The sequence below is a fragment of the Mastigoproctus giganteus genome, chromosome 9 (genome assembly GCF_048544385.1).
Source record: "Mastigoproctus giganteus isolate SK-2022 chromosome 9, ASM4854438v1, whole genome shotgun sequence".
Classification (NCBI taxonomy): domain Eukaryota; kingdom Metazoa; phylum Arthropoda; class Arachnida; order Uropygi; family Thelyphonidae; genus Mastigoproctus; species Mastigoproctus giganteus.
In genome coordinates, this window is record NC_143583.1 from 52,014,764 (window position 1) to 52,032,887 (window position 18,124).

General features: G+C 38.4%; 1 protein-coding gene across 5 annotated transcripts in view; it reads left to right on the top strand.

Annotated features, from left to right (window-relative positions):
- LOC150080216 (histone-lysine N-methyltransferase 2C-like) overlaps positions 1-18,124 on the top strand; it is a 1,301,638-nt gene that overhangs the window by 1,101,953 nt on the left and 181,561 nt on the right. For all 5 annotated transcript variants that reach the window (XM_090381514.1, XM_090381519.1, XM_090381517.1 and 2 more), the window contains one exon: positions 9,769-9,878. In XM_090381514.1, coding sequence (XP_090237640.1) covers positions 9,769-9,878 — 110 coding nt within the window. The remainder of the gene's footprint in view (positions 1-9,768; positions 9,879-18,124) is intronic.

Below are 18,124 nucleotides of genomic sequence, written 5' to 3' on the forward strand. Positions count from 1 at the left end.
CCCCAGAAATTCTGTGGGTATGCCCTTTTTAAATCTATAATATAAGCTTCTTTTGGCTAATTCCAGGTAAAGTGGGAGAGTTCCGGCCAGCAACTGTAGTGCAGGTGTGCTTACTGTGCGACATGCTCTGGTAATAGTGAGTAATATTGATTCTAATTTATTCCTATTTCATACTATGGCCGAGCGGATGAACCACGCACTGGCTCCATAGGTGATAACAGGTAGGAACATTGCATGGTATATGACCGCCAGGGCCTTTCTTTTGAGCCCCTCCAGTCTGCTCGACTGATCCTGGCAATCATACCTGCTAAATTTCTCACTTTCTTCACCAAGTAGATCAAAGGTTGGAAAAAATTAAGTTTTGAATCAAAGACCACTCCAAGATATTTTAGTTCTGTTATCATTTTTATAGTGGTTGTGTTAATTTTGATTTGTGGACGTCTGCTTATGTCCAAATTGCCTTTTAGAAGTATTTTTTTGGTTTTTTCAGGCAATATTTTGAGCATGTGCAGTGCCCACTCCTGCAGCTGAAAGAAGGCGGCATTTGCTCTTCGCTCTACAACCACTAGTGAGTTACCTTTTACAAGGAAAATCATGTCATCTGCAAAGGCCAAGCTTTCCACGGGGCGCAGATCCAAGGCCAGAAATTCGTCCAGAACAATGTTCCAAAAGAAAGGGCCACGGATTGAACCTTGGGGGTAATTGTGCGGCAGATATGAAGTTTTCTGAGTAGTGCAGACAGTCTGCAGGACTAGCCCATCGTGTCTTGTCAGTGATGTACAGGAATTTTTCTAGCAGGGATAAGAAGGTGATTTTCCCTTTGTATAAGGTCAGGCCACAGCTTGAGTACTGTATACAGGTCTGGAGGCCTCATTTTAAGGACATAGAGCTGTTGGAACGAGTACAGAGAAGGGCAACAAGATTAGTGAATGGAACAAAGGTTGCTTTTACAAAGAAAGACAAGTTTTTCAAATTACGGCGTCTGGAGACTAGGCACCTGCGAGGTGATCTGACTGAGGTGTATAAAGCCTTGAATGGTTTGAGCATGCTCAATGCTGGTAGGATTCTTCCTCTTGCTCAGAATAATCGCCTGAGAGTGCTTATTCTGAGCGTAGAATGTCAGGAACATTATCATCTAGATGCATAGGATGTTCAGTAGCATTATCTAATAGAAGCAAAATCTTGAAAGGAAAGTCTTGTCTTTATAATATTTTTCAACCTCGGGAATGAAGCAGCATTTAAACCAATCCTCAAAGAGAGATATTGTTATCCATGGTCTCTGGTTCAATCGGAAATGCACGGATAGGGTGACTTTATTGGTACTATTAAATGCACTAGGATTTCCAGAATGGTACACATGCAGTGGTTTAATCTGTAATCTCGTGCTGCATTAGTCCCAAGTAAAAGCATGGCCCTATCTTTTGAAGCCGTGCAACCTGGCATTGTCTTTTCCTCTTTAGCAATTTATATTCGATCCGGCATTTTTTTTCTAATACAGCGCAGTCTCATCACCGTTAAAAATTTGCTGCGTTGAATAGCCGCCTTCATCAATAATTTTTTCTAAGACATCACAAAATTTGTCTGCAGCTGCAGAATCAGCACTGGCGACTTCACCGCATATTTTAACGTTGTGGAAACCAGCGCGATGCTTGAACCTATTAAACCACCCATTGCTTGCCACGAACTTGGGTTTGGGCTCGCCATACTTATCCTTAATATCTTTATAAATACTTGTTGCTTTTGCTTGAATGGTCATTAGACTCAGGAGCTCTCTCTTCTGAATTTGGTTTTCCATTACTTATTATTAACAGCTGTTCCATCTTCGATATAGCACCTGAACACCGTTTTGTGATCACTGTTGATCTTAAGTGCATTGATCCTTTGACATGTTCTTTTATACGTGCACTGTCCTTTAAAATAGTATTCACTGTTGAAGCAGCAAGACCTTCCCTTGCAATAGATTAAAAACTTTGCCCTGCTTCGTACTTATTAATCATTTTCATCTTCATTTCTACATCAATTTTGTTTCATTTCCTGGCACTATCACCACTTGCACTTTTCGTTGGTTGCTTTCCTTTCATCATTCTATTACATAAATAGGAACAAAGAGAAGTTTCTGAAATTTTGTTTTTTATATGATTGAAGTTTTCAGTGAAGGAGAATTATTATTATTATGCTAATATGGGAACACAGTTCACCATAATAGCATAAAAACCCACACAATTGCAGGTGCAAATGTGTGGGTTATCGCAAATGCAATTAGATCGAGTTTACTACCCATTTATAATTTAATTTAAACACGTTTCTGGAGGTCGTGACCTCCAGAAACGTGTTTTAGAAAAATGTCACAAAGGCGTTCAAAATTGATTCTTATAATGGGAACATATGATAATGATGAAAGGGTAGCGTAATTTCCATTATAAATATTAGCTTTTAGACAGATAAATAGCTTAGTAATATAGCGAAAGTTTTCAACTTCAAAGGACTTGGAACGAATTACAAAAAAATAAATAAAACACTGTGTTATTGGGTTCATATTACAATATTTTCACGATACCTCCATTTATTTCTGCGGGATGCAAAATATGTTTCCACGATTTTTTTAAGTTTGCACTGGCCGGCAAAAACTTACATAAAGTCGAATTTCTGTAAGTTGAGTATTACGTAAGTCAGGGAGTTCCTGTATTTATTAATGATAGTGACAAAGGCATATCAAGCTTAATGTCTAAGTTTGCAGATAATATGAAATTTGGCAGGGTAGTTGACCACAGTAATCAGGATGTGCTACTGCAATAAATCTTGACAAATTAGACAAATGGGCTGAGATGTGGCAATTAAAGTTTAATGTTGACAAATGCAAGATATTTTATATGTGGAGCAGCAGTCCTAGATTAATATACCATACCAGGCACCTCTGTAGCCAGGTGGGCAGGAGCAGCAGCAATGCGTAGCACAATCGTCTTGATCAGACCGGGGTTCGAGCCTGTGACCACCAAATATGGAAGATGCAGAAAGGTCAGGGACTGACCACCACATATCCCCATAGCAATATGGCCAAATAACAACAACATTAATGTACCAACTGTGTGGTCCCAACTCAGGACAATGCAGAATGGAAAAGAGATGGGAATAATTGTGTAGTCAGATGTGAAGTTCTCTGAGCAGTGCAGACAAACTGCCAGGACAACTTGTGGTTTTATCAATGATATATAGGAATTTTTCCAGCAGGGATAAGGAGATGATTATCCAGTTGTGCAAGGCAATGGTTAGGTCACACTTTGAGTATTGCAGACAAGTCTGGAAGCCTAATTTTAGGAAGAATGTGGTTCTGTTGAAACGAGCAGAGAAAGAAGAGCAACAAAATTGGCAAGGGGTAAAAAAGGGTGTTCTTACCAGGAAAGGCTTCAATTTTGCAAAATTCAGCAGCTGTAGACTAGGCACCTGTGAAGAGATCTGATCGAGTTATTTAAGGCTTGGAGTGGATTAAGTATGCTCACTGCTGATGGAATCCTTCCTCTTGCTCAGACTTCAGATGAGGGGCCATAAATTCAAAAGGAAGGATGATTGCAAATTGAATGTACAGAAATTTGCCTTCAGCCAGAGGATGGTTGATTGTTTGAACAAACTCTCATCGGGTGTTCTAGAGGTGGGTAGTTTGAATAAATTCAAAGAACTAGAAGGACTCCACTAATAACATTAGTTCACAAAGAGCACTCTCTGTCTTCTCCCACTCAATCAGACAGACATGACATAGACGTTAGAGAGTCCTTGGAAAAGAGATCATCATCGAGTTATGATATGTGGTGCCATTATTATTGACCATTCACTTTTGAAGTATATTTGACAAGTATGTTTACATTTTGATTTTTGTAATTAATATTTAGCTATTAAATCTTTATTTCTGTGATTGCCGTCATTTATTTCAATGCTTGATTTTTGTAAGTAACATTAATGATTCTGGTTGAGTTTACACACCATCTTTGTTAGTCATTGGTTATGGAGTTGTGTGTTGGTCTTGGTTTTTTTTTTTTTTTATTTTGCTAAAAGAAAATTTTAATTTCTTTAAATATGTAAGTGTTTCATTTTTTTAATAGAATATGTTCAAAAAAAATGATTAAGCTATTTTAAATTTGTTTTGCAATGTATCTATCTGTGGGAAATAATTTCTGCTTCATTTAGTGGTAAGGAATTGAACCCAGACCTTGTCCCTTAGTATAAAGGAGTGTGACCATAACCACTGTAGGGATAATATTCAGATGTATTGTTGATGGATACTAATTCTTTTGTAGGTGTTTATGAAGAAATAAATCTAAGCCATGGTTTACCCACTGTGGTTCGTATTTTGGCTTCCCATCACCCCATTTTAGTTTTTAATTTAAAAAATATATATATATGATGAAGCATGACCATTACACATATTTCATATTCAGTTCTGCACATAAAAGAATTAGCAATGTTATATACCAGCTTTATTTATTATCTTTGTTGAATAGATTGTCTGCACCAATAATATGCTTGGTGACCACTAAATTGTTGATTGTGAATTATCCTGTAGTGAATTGTTTTAAGCAAACTTTCTGTAGACAACAATACCTGAGTGTTCTGCCACAGGCTTACTTCATCTTCTGTGAACCTGTTATTATTGTATTTTGAATGGCTTTCCAAGCCCAGATTGTTAGTTATGTGAATGAGCAACTGGTCTCATTTAGCAGGAATATTACTGTATGTTGATATGCCAGTTGCCAATAAATTAACAGTTGAATTATTGCCAATCCCACTCCATTGGTCCAGAAAGATCTCCTTCGGGTAGTCACTTCAACTAGTGCAAAATGTGCTATCATGCAATCATGCTATGTTTACACATCATACACCTCTGGTTTTTAGTCAAGATATTAGTTATGCCCACAATATATTCTCATATGTTATTACATTGACAGGCTTCTCAGCAGTGTTTTCTAATAGTCATATCAGCACATAGTATCACATGTCGTAGGTTTCATCTAAGATGAAATAGGTTCTCTTTATTCATAGCACAGCATTTAGGAAACAGGAATTGCACATTTGTTTGCATAAACAACATATATCTTGTAGCAGTCCGTGTCTGTAAGTGACTTCATTGATTAAATCTGGACTAGTTAGTCTTTACCTTCTGGATGCCCTTAAAATAGTCTTACATTGTTACTATTGCAAACGTATGAGACGTTCAAATGGGTATTTTTAGATAATTATGATTATTTAATTTTTTTACAAAACACCAAACATTTCCTCTCTCTCTCTCTCTATATATTTCATGAAATATTTTAGCATTAAATCAGCTCACACACCAACCATAAGAATAAGTATTTACTGTAACTAAAATATTTACATATTAAAAATAAAATAAAATAACTATTTACAAAAACTGCTATTATATTAAATTAAATTATATACATGTAAAAACATTAAAACTGTGATAAAATCCTTAAGATAAAATACAGCAGGCCCCCGTTATAACGCGGTTCGCTTTACGCTGATTCGCTATAACGCTGTTCTTACATTATAACCCGTATCTGATTATAACGCTGTCAAAACTCACGGTAACGCTATTTTACTAGCATACAGATTGAATTTTTGGCAAATCCGTCTTCAGTCCAGTCTGTTTTGAGCCTTTTTTTTTTTTTTTTTTGGCAAAAGGAGAAAATAGCCACTATGAAATTAACTACAGTAATTATTTTTTATAATTTCTACTCTATGTACAAAATTGAAACTTTCAATATGCTCTTATTTTCTTGGTGTGGATAGTTTCAAGGGAGAAATTCTTTTTTAGTACTGTACTCAAGTTGAAAAAATTTACCATCCAGTGTCATATGTTGTTACGAAGTCTGCATTTTCTGTTCTGACCTGTAATAGAAAGATACTAAAAATAGATTTACCCCCTATCTCTTCTTTTGTTTTACTGTGGGAACTATAACTTGCGAAATGTTTTTCCCACAATCAATCCCATCAGTGCTAAATGCGGTGCTGTTTCTTGTACAGTATTCTCTTGTCTTCTGAACTCCTCTGACTTTGTGGTTACCCGAAGTACATAAAATTTGTTTGTTTTACTGTTTTGGAAATTCCATAAACATTCTCCATGAGTCACACCATAATTGATTTACAGTACTTTTCCTGCAATAAACAACCATTTGATTTTACTGCACGGTAAAATCGGACTTTTCAGATAAATAAAACATTTGTCACCGTCTTCAGCTCACTTGCCAGAGGAATTCTAGATATCATTCAGTGCATACAGTGTTAGACATACAGACAGTCAACTGTACTCGAACATCGTATCACAATCAGTGCAACGCAGTTGCATTTGCAGAGAGTTATGGCGGATAAGAATGAAAAAGCAACAATGTCTGGACACGGTGCAAAGATTGGAAAGGTAAGAAAAACATTGAGTTTGAAAATTAAATTAGACGTTTTGAAGAGAATTGATTCCGGTCAAAGACAAGTGGCTGGTGCAATAATTTAGGACTGGCAGGTTCAACTGTAAGAACAATCATAAAAAATAAAGAATCAATTTTAGCAGCTGGAAAAACAGCTGTTCCCCTGCAGGCAACTAAATTGACCAGGGCTAGGCCGGCTATTATGATTGAAATGGAGAAACTTCTACATAATTTTATTGAAGACAACATTCAACGTAGAATTCCTTTAAGTTCAATTATTATTAAAGAAAAAGCGAAGAGCCTATATGAAGATTTAAAGGAAGCTCACCCCGAAAAAAATGTGGAACCATTTAACGCTAGTAAGGGCTGGTTTGATAGATTTAGAAAGCGCTATAACCTGCACAACGTAGCAATACAGGGAGAAGCTGCAAGTGCAGATCAACAAGGAGCCGAAACTTTCAAAAAAGAATTTGTTAAAATTATTGAAGAGGAATGTTGTACTGCTCAACAAGTTTTTAACATAGATGAAACAGGTCTTTTTTGGAAACGGATGCCTAAAAGAAGTTTCATATCGAAAGAAGAAAAAAACATGCCAGGCTTCAAAGCGGCGAAGGATCGGTTAACTTTGTTGTTGGGTGGTAACGCTGCGGGGGATTTTAAATTAAAACCCCTTTTAGTTTACCATTCCGAAAATCCAAGGGCTCTTAAAGGTTTAGCTAAATCAAACCTACCTGTAATCTGGAAGGCTAATAAAAAAGCTTGGGTAACCAGGCCGCTTTTCATTGATTGGTATGCTGAGTTCTTGTCCTGCAGTGGAAAAATATTGTGCAAAAAATAACATTGGTTATAAAGCTATTCTAATCATGGACAATGCGCCAGGACACCCAAGCAAAGAGAGCTTAGAAGACTTGAACGATCACATAAAAGTTTTTTACATGCCTCCAAACACTACGTCTCTGATCCAACCAATGGACCAAGGAGTAATTGCAACATTTAAAGCGTACTACATAAGGAACACCTTTTCCCAAGCTATTAAAGCCATCAACACTAAAAATGTACCGAGCTTAAAGGAGTTTTGGAAATCCTATAACATTAAAACCGCCATCTACAACATTTCAAGTGCCTGGGATGAGGTGACTCAGAAAACCATGAATGGAGTGTGGAGGAAAGTTTGGAAAAATTGCATAAAGCATTCCCAGGAACCTGATGATTCCGTTGAAAATGTTAAAACACAAATTGTTGAGCTCGGAAAAGAAGCAGGATTACACGAAATTAACGAAGACATCGTACAAGAGATGATCGACAACGACAGGGATGGCCTCTCTAATGAAGAACTAATGGAAATTATAAAAGAACAAGAGCTTGCTATTGAGGGAGATGATGATCAAGATACTATAGATGAAGAACCGATGAAGTCGCTGACTGCAAAAGGACTTAGTGAAGCTTTTGAACACTTCGAAAAAATGTGTGATTATTTCCGGGAGAACGACCCTGACATGGAACGAAGTGCCAAGGTAATAAGAAATTTGAAAAAAGAAATGAATCCCTACATGATGTTGTACAATGAGAGGAAGAGGGCCAAAGCACAACCCAAAATTGACACATTTTTCAGTCCAAAGATACGAAAACTCGAGAGCACAGGGCCATCGAATTAATAAATTCATGATTTTCGTTAGTTAATTACCTCATAATTATATGTGTATATAATGGAGTATTTTATATGTACAAAATTTTGAATATTAAATATTTTTAATCGACATTGGTGCATATTTTCACTACCATTTATTATTGATTAGAAAATATCCTATGGAATAGACCGCAACTCACAAATACATATGTTACCTTATGGGAATATGGCGCTCGCTTAGCGCGGATTCACTTAGCGCTCTGTTTTCCAGGAACGAACTATCAGCGTTAAGCGGGGGTCACCTGTACACTAAAATAAACCGGATTAAAAGCGATAAAAACAATAAAAATCTCTGGAGCTTTCGGAAGCATCGGCTTCCTTCCTCAGCAGTAACAAAACTTCCTGCAGCACGTCCATATATAACAGGCTCATGGTACTTATACACGTGGTGCAGTCGGCGCATGGTCTGAACTGGAAGCGGAAATAGCTCGGGAACGTGTTAAGCAGAACCATTCATCCGTACTTAGGATGATAGTTTCAAACAGAGGATGCATACGCATACCTCTGTCCCTATTCATAATATTGTGGTCGGATGAACAGATTCGTAGGCTCTCGAGCCATTTACGGTTCCAGAACCCATGCGCTCGATCCACGATAACCGCATCCTCTGGGGAAATCAAATTTCCCCAGAGGATGCAGCATCAAATTTCCCCAGAGGATGCGGTTTCAAATTTCCCCAGAGGATGCGGTTTCAAATTTCCCCAGAGGATGCAGCATCAAATTTCCCCAGAGGATGCGGTTATCGTGGATCGAGCGCATGGGTTCTGGAACCATAAATGGCTCGAGAGCCTACAAATCTGTTCATCCGACCATAATATTATGAATAGGGACAGAGGTATGCGTATGCATCCTCTGTTTGAAACTATCATCCTAAGTACGGATGAACGGTTCTGCTTAACACGTTCCCGAGCTATTTCCACTTCCAGTTCAGACCATGCGCCGACTGCACCACGTGTATAAGTACCGTGAGCCTGTTATATATGGACGTGCTGCAGGAAGTTTTGTTACTGCTGAGGAAGGAAGCCGATGCTTCCGAAAGCTCCAGAGACTTTTATTGTTTTTATTGCTTTTAATCCGGTTTATTTTAGTGTATTTTATCTTAAGGATTTTATCACAGTTTTAATGTTTTTACATGTATATAATTTAATTTAATATAATAGCAGTTTTTGTAAATAGTTATTTTATTTTATTTTAATATGTAAATATTTTAGTTACAGTAAATACTTATTCTTATGGTTGGTGTGTGAGCTGATTTAATGCTAAAATATGAATTTTCCCAACCTCAGAGGCCTTTTTCAGGATTTCATGAAATATACAAAAAGAAATACAGATGGCTTTTGACATTTAATGTAATAAAGAAAGAAAATAATCTTCTGAATTTTACTATTATTGATGGGGTTTTTTTTTTTTGTTTGTTTGTTTGTTTGTTTTAAAATGTAATTAGTGTGTGGATTCTTGTGGCATTTGATAAATAGGAGTATGAAAATTTTATGAATGAGGAAAGAAGGGATAAAAAAAAACTGCGAAAGTAACAAATTATTTGAATTGATTAAATTTTTATATGATAATCAAGGCACATTGGTTCAAACCAATATGCCATCTTATAGAGATTTGTTAAATATACAAAAAGGATATAAAATCAATCGTTATTATATGTTTATGCTCTTTCAGATGCTTGACAGGCTTTGCATCTGTATCAAGCCAGACAAGATGCCAAGTGATGGAAGAAAGTGTGTTCTTTGTCATGATGTTGGCGATGGTGACACAAATGGTCCTGCAAGGTCAGCTTTTCTAATTGTATAAGAATTTTAGTATCTTTTCAACATGTGTTAGTTTTAAAAAATATTACTTATTAAAATGTCTTTATGTGATGCTACCTTACTTAAGTATTATTATTATTGCTGCTCTTATATTATTTCTCCCTGGTTGTGGGTTCCACCTCGTGATGGGTATTGCTACCAGGTACACAGGGTGGTTGTTTTTATGTCTGATGTTACTGTTGGTCGAGGAACTCTCTGAAATTCCTACAGGTGTTCAGGATTGCGACATTGTTTAGTTCCTTGTAGGTGTTTTCTGGGAGACCCATTTGCATTGGAAGCAATTTTATCTATGTGACCCTGATGGAGATCATTGTAGTGTCTTCTCTGCCCATCTTTCTAGCTTCGTTTGTACCTCCTGGTTGGGGGGGGGGGGGTACTCCTCGCTTAGGTTGAGTGGGATATACCGCTTGTCTATCTTCCTTATGGCCTGCCTGGTGGAGTGCTGCTGTGTGTTTCTGGAAGTAATCCTTCAGGTTAACTATCGCTGTCTTCTGTTGCTCAATGAGGTCTATCAGGCTCCTTCCTGGGCAATTGTCAGTCTCTCCACGGCAGCTCTCGGGTAGTGATCGCGGCTCTTGGTCATCATTGTCCTTGTCTTTCTCATGATATCCTCCAGCTGGGTGTTAGTCCAATCTATGACCTTGAAAGAGTATGTTAGTACTGGGACTGCATAGGTGTTTATGGCTTTAACTGTGTTCCCTCCATTCAGCAGACTTCTGAGTTTCTGATGGTATTTTTCGGTCAGGCAGGCCTTAATTTCCTTGTGCTGTAACTGCTGAGCCTGCATCATCCCCAAGTATTTGTAGGCCTCTCCCTCTACCATGGCTTCGATCTCTTTACAACTCTGCAGCTGGTAGTGTCGGTTGACTAATTTTCCCTGATACAATCCGTGGGTCTTGCATTTGTCTAGACCAGGAGTGGCCAACGTAATATGTGATGCGACTTTTTCCCTTCAAAATGTGCTGCAATCTACCATCTCAAAAATTTCATTGCACAAGGTGCACAAATTGAAGGATGACTGTATATTTAAAATTTTCGTCGCGATCGACTGGTAGATCTCAATCGCCTCGTTGGCCACCCCTAGTCTAGACCAAATTCCATCCTAATATCCTTGCTGAATTCTTTGGTTTGATCTGGAGTAGTTGCTGAAGGTGCTTCTCAGTTCCCGCATAGAGCTTGATGTCATCCATATACATCCGGTGGGTGAGGGTGTACATGTTCTTCCTTCCTTCTTTGAGGTTATATCCATACTTGCTAATGTTGAGCATGGTAGATAGCAGGTTAAGTGCTAGACAAAACCACAATGAGCTCAGGGCATCTCCCTGAAAGATTCCTCTCCTGATGGGAATTGGCCTGGTTGTGATGTTTTCGACCTTAATGGTGATACTCCATTTTGCCAGCATTTCTCCTAGGAAGTTTGTCACTATCAGATTGACATTGTAGATTTTCAGTGCCTCTATTTGCCAGCTATGAGGCACAGAGTCGGAGGCCTTGTGGTAATCGATGTAGGCTCTGTACATGTTGCGGTGCTTCTTGTATGCTTGCTCCATAACTGCAGCATCTATGGTTAATTCTCCTTGCATCCTTTCTGCTGTTTGGCCATTATGCTCTGCCTCTCCAAGTGGTCTGTTATCTTTCTGGTTATGCAGGTGGTCAGGATCTTGTACATCATTAGGAGGCAGGTGATTGGCCTATATTTTCCCGGGTTTCTTGTTACTGAAGCCTAAAGACGAAGGTCTTTAGGCTTCAGATATGCGATTCCTTGAGTGAGAAACTTCGGGATTGTCTCTGGGTGCCTTATCATTTGGGTGAACTGCTCTGCCAGGTGCTTGTGTGTGCAAGTGAGCTTCTTGTACCAGTAGTTGTGGACGTTATCTATTCCTGGAGTTCGCCAGCTGTGAGAGTTCTTGATCGTCTGTTTTACTTCTTCTTCCCGAATCTCCCATCATCTCATTTCTTGTATGTCCTTGGTTTTCTTGTGTTCTAGTTCTATCCAGGTAGCTCGGCTGTTATGTTTTACTTCCCTGCTCCATATGTTTCCCCAGAAATCCTCAATCGTCTTCTTCTCGGGTGGTCTGTTCCCTTGTTTCCCGTCTTCTCCAAGATTCCTGTGGATTCTTCTCCAAGAAACTTCTTTGGTCCTCATCGAAGATTTGGTTGTTTATTTTACTCTTGGAGCTCTCTTTGTATCGGCGTAGTCTCTTGCTGAGTGCAAGGAGGTTCTGCTTCAGTGTGTCCAAGTACTCTCCTATTCTCTGATTTTTTGTCTCATGTTTGCTGTAGACGCTGTCTCTCTCTTGAGGATGCTCTTCACTTTTCCAATTAATTTCTTACTCCTATTGCCCCATTGGTACTGCGTCAATTGGCCTGTCTTGACTCTTAATTCTTCTATCTTCTGCTGAAGTCTTCTTTCCCAAACTGGTGGTTCCTTCTGTTTTCAGTTCTTCTGCTGCTGGTCTCTCGCTTCTCTTCCATTAATCCTCATGGCTGCTACTGCACCACAATACACGGCTGTGTGGATGGCCTCCAGTGTTGCACCATTGCTGTTGAGGTAATGCAGTATTATGTGCCGATTCAGGTGGTCTGTGACTCTCCACAAGGTTCTATTCGGCCTCTGCTTCGGTATCACGTGAGTCTTTGTGGGATCGATTCCTTCGAATTCTGTTAGGGCCTTCTTCCGCTCTTCCTCTGTTCTGGATATCATGACCTCGTCTGTTTCCACTTCAGCTGCTGTGGGTTGTATTTCCTCTTGCTCTTCTGCCTCTGGTTTGGCGGTAGTATGTTTTTCCTCCTCTGGTTCCATATTCTTTATCCTTTGTAGTTGATTGCTCACATCCTGCTTGATTTTTTCCAAGATTGCAGGGGCTCTTAGGGTCTTCGTCACGATGGTCCTTCTCTGATCTGCTATTCGATGTTCGGTGACCTGAATATCCGGGAATCATACCAGCTTCGTTATTTCGTAGTATGCTTGCATGATGTACATATTCGTTTCGATGCTTCACTTCATGTGTTGCTGTTTTCTCCTTTCCTGGGTGGTCACTAGCACATGTAGCACTTCCAGTTGGTGGGGCTGGATGGTCTTGCCCTTCTCTTGTGGCAGCCATACGGGGGACAGCGCCACTCACTCCACTGTCTTCCTCGGGAGACCGTCTGATTTTTCGAACCGACCCCTCTGCTTAAGGCCTGAAAGCTAGTGACTATTCTGTGACATCATCCATTATACGAGATGGACCTGTTTAGCTTCAGCTTATGTCTAGTGGTAGTTCTTACGAGTGACGCTAGATGGTGCCACAGTCTGCCTTAGCCGCCACTCCGACCGTGGAGTTGGTAGGTCGGTCCATTGGAGCAACTTTCACGATGTTTATTTATTTTATTAATTTTTTATTACTATTAATTTTTTTTTATTATTATTATTCTTATTTATTACTATTATTATTATTATTATTATTAGCCATATAGTGCAGTGGTTTTCAACTGGGGTGCCGCAACAACATTCTTGTGGTGGCGTGTAATAATAACAATAACTTAAAATTATTATTTTTTTTTTTTAAATTTATATATTTATTTCATTATAAAAAATAGTACAATATAAAAGGTATGGTACATTATCTGTTGTGCCGTATCTTTTTAATTTTGTGGTGAAATAAATATATAAATTTCAAAAATTTATATATTTTATGTAATTTTATTCTTTATATATTCTATATAAAGAATAAAATTATTATATAGATATATATTAAAAGGTCGAAAACCACTGTCTTAGGTATTTCTTTTGGCCTAGGGGTGCCGTGAAAAAATTACTGGGACAGTAAGGGTGAACCGAGAAAGGTTTGGAACTCTGGTATAGTGCAAGGAAGCCTGAGACTTATGCTGCACCAGCCAAAAAAAAAAAAAAAAAAAAAATTTCTGAATTACCCTGAGAGAGAGAGAGAGAGAGAGAGAGAGAGAGAGAGAGAGAGAGAGAGAGAGAGAGAGAAAGAAAGAAAGTGAAAGTCAGAAGTAGAAGGGAATCACCAAGAAAGAGAAGAATGATGATATACAGTTCAAGACCCTGGGTATGCCAAGCCCATACTCACCAGATGAGAGCCCCTGGGGTTGATATGCCAGTTGCATGTATTATTTTTCATTCAAAAGCATCTGGGTAAAGTTGTTCAATAAAAAAGAGAGATACAAGTGATATATTATTTTTGTATTACTGTATGTATTTATTTATGTATTATTTTTCATTCAAAAGTATCTGGATAAAGTTGTTCAAAAAAGAGAGATAAAAGTAAATCCTCTCCATTTTAGTTTCTCGTTTACTAAATCAGTAGAGGAGAAAATAAATATGGAGAGGGTTTATCTGTATTTGATTATAAAATATTATTATTAATAGTGGTAGTTAGGAGTGTGTGATGCAAGGAAGAAAGCTTATCACAGCTTCAGCCCAGGGGGAAAAAAACTGTCCCTCCCCTCTAATAGTTCCTTCTTTGAATTGATTTAAACTACCCAATTCTACAACAGATGGAAGTTTGTTTCAACTGGCTGAAGGCAAATTTCTACTCATCTATCCTACAACCATCCTTCCTCGATTTGAATTTATGCCTTCTCATGTATGCAGTCTGAGTAAGAGGAAGAATTCTAACAGCATTGAGCTTACTTAATCTCAGTCAGATTTACTCATAGGTGCCGTGTCTCCAAATGCTACAGTTTCCAGAATTGAAATCTTTCCTGATCAGAGTATCCTTTTGTTCCTCAACATTGATGTTGTTGCTGTTCTTTGAACCCATTCCAAGAAATCCAAATCTTTCTTGAAATGAGACTTCCAGACCTGCATGCAGTGTTCAAGATGCAGCCTAACTTGTACAGTGGGATAATCATCTCCTTATCCCTTCTAATTCCTGTATATCAGTGACAAAACTCCATGAGCTGACATGGCAGCTTGTCTGCATTGCTCAGAGAACTACATATATGGCTGCACAAATACCCCAGGTTTTTTCATTCTCCACTATCCTGAATACGATACGGTGTGGTGGTTGTTAATCTGCGATTAGTGCCACCCATATGCAGTACCTTGCATTTGTCAATGTTAAACTTCAGTTACCATTTCTCTGCCTGTTTTTTAAAAATCTTGTTGCATACCTGGCTGCTGTAATTAACCATGCTGCCAACCTTTGTATCATCTGCAAACTTAGTCATCAACCCTGATACCTTCATCACTATCATTAATAAACACAGAAACCAACACTTGACCCATGGGGAACCCACGTTCAGCACTTGAACCATGGGGAACTCTTGTAATAACATTAGACCTCAAAGTTTATCCATAGCAGTAACTTGCCCTTAATTTCACACTGTTCCAGTTTGTACAGAATTCTTTTACATACAACAGTATCAAAGGCTTTTCTGCAATCCTAGTAAAAGCCTTTTTTGGCTTTTGCCAAAACAAGCCGCCCTTAGATCTGATGGTCAAGGCTGAATCTGAAATTCGCAATACCTTTGTGAAAAATGAACACCTTGTTATGGTCTCCATAGACATAGAAAAGGCATCCACCTGGCAGTATGGCATTCTCAGTGACCTTCATACTCTTGGTCTACAAGGCAGCCTGCCTATATTTATTAGGAACTTCCTCCATAGCCGCACTTTCCATGTTCAATATCAAAACTTCCTTTCTACTACATTCTCGCAGGAAGGAGTACCACAAGGGTCAGTATTGAGTGCAACCCTATTTGCCCTTAGAATTGATTCCATCACAAAAGAACTCGTAAATACTGTGAAGGCTTATCTTTATGCTAATGATCTCTCTGTTTCTTGCCATTCTCAGAACATGAGATCTATCGAGTGGCAATTACAGATGTCCCTCAATAAAGTACAAAAGTAAAGTCGATGCTGAGAAATTCAAACTAAGCTTCAAATCTACCGGTCTGTTACTCTATAACCAACCAATCATACTATATGAATTGAAAGAATCCATAAATAGCTCCAGAAACAGTGTCCGTGGCCCTGACGGAATTTACTATACAATGCTTAAAAATCTCGGTCAGAAATCGTTATCCTCATTGCTAAAATTTTACAATCGGATCTTTTATGAACACTCATTCCCCAGTTCCTGGCAACACTCTCATGTAATGGCTATCCCTAAACCAGGAAAAGATTATTCGACTCCTAAAAACTATAGACCAATCTCTAACCAGCTGCTTAACACATTGACTGCCGCATCTGCCATACATGTCTGACACCATTACATTTTTCAGGTGCTACATCAAACGTATTTTGCTGACACCCACTGTTTCGTTTTGAGCTGCGTCAGCTGTGTAGTGCTGACGATTGTTGGAAATTTACATTATTTTTGAAAAGCTTGGCCTCCAATGATATATGTGATGAGAAAAAATAAGCGAGTAACTGGTCATTATTTAAAAAGTCTTTATTATTACAAATTATATAATTACAAAATTATGAAGATTTATGGTGTTGTTCAAAACACTCCAAACACAGGAAAGGTTATAAAAGAGGTTGTTTATGCATGGGTATGGCACTTTCATCATTTCTTCTACCCAGGTAGTACGAATACATTGTTTATTCATATCTAATATTGTGAACACCTTCACAACAAGTTGTCTAGGTATTGCACTACTTCGAATAAGTAACACTTCTCTGGTAGAGAAGACTCTATTACTTGTTCTCAGATGGGCACCACCACCCAGGTGGCACCGTTTCGAAGCTAATTGGCTTCATCATCAGTGGGTGGCAGGTACCCTGTTGCAATAGTACAACCCAGTTACGAAATATAGCGAATGAAGTAAGAGATAGAAATAAACGATGCATTCATACTACCTGGGTAGTAGAAATGATGGAAGTGCCATACCCATGCATAAACAACCTCTTTCATACTCTTAGCCATTCAGTCAAGAAATATTTTTCGATGAAACCATGCACACGATCAAGCATCTCTCATATTGTGGAGTTATACTTCATAACTGGGTTGTAGCTATTGCAACAGGGTACCTGCCCACCCACCAATGATGAAGCCAATTAGCTTCGAAACTGTGCCCCATCTGAGAACAAGTAACAGTAGTCTTCTCTACCAGAGAAGTGTTACTTATTTGAAGTAGTGCAATATCTAGCAACTCGTTGTGAAGGTGTTCACAATATGAAATATGAATAAACAATGCTTTCATACTCTTAGACATTCAGTCAAGAAATATTTTTTGACATGAAAGGTTGACGAATACAGTCTGGGCAATACGTTGAAACTCTTTTCCCCTTTCTGCTAGCAACTGATCTTCCTTCTGACTCTTTCAATTTTGCGTAACAAAAAAACGCACATCCTTCTAACTTTCTTGTTGTTTACGTCGAATTTTGTCGTTAGTTATGAATGTTATTACACTTTAGCTTTTCACATTTCTCTTTCCATGTTATATTTAGCAAATCCGTAACTACCTCTTCCTGAAAGCTCTTATTTTTATTTGTTTTCATGTGGCTCTCTTGTATACCATGTGCGCATTCTCAACTGATATTCCAAGTATATATTCTATTGCTAATTTCTGGTACCACTTTACCCCCTTTCTTAGCGTTGTGGCATAAGAACCCATTTGATCCGACAGATCAATGCCTGCTTTCCCCTTATTGTACGCGAGAATAGGAAGTGGATTTTTTTTTTTTTTTTTTTTTTTGGCTTCTTTCCATCTTGCTTTACTGGTGGAGGGCCATCAACCATTTCTGCGGCATGTGTTGTTGTTAGTAGTCACACATCTCAAGCATTTTGCCACTTTAGAACAATAATTCCATTTTTTTTTTTTTTTTTTTCTCTCTCTCTCTCTTCCCTTCCTTGGTGATCATCTCCCCTTTATTTAGCCTCCGTAGCCAGGTGGGAAGGAGCAGCAGTGCGTAGCACACACTTCTTGATTAGACCGTGGTTCGAGCCCGTTACCACCAAATATGGAGGATGCGGAAAGGTCAGGGAATGACCACCACATATTCCCGGAGCAATATGGCCTTAGTTGCTAATGCTCCTAAAAACCAAATAACAAACAATAACAAACATCCCCTTTATTTATCTTTGAGTACATGACTTCTTTGAGCATAAATTTTCTAAGTGCTCGTAATTTACCAACAACGTGAGTTTTTTGATGAAGAAACAATAACACCAGATGGTAGCTGGTATAAAAATTGTCTACATACAAGGTGCAACCTTCATTTAGAAGTCCTTGCAATAACTCTTTGCAGC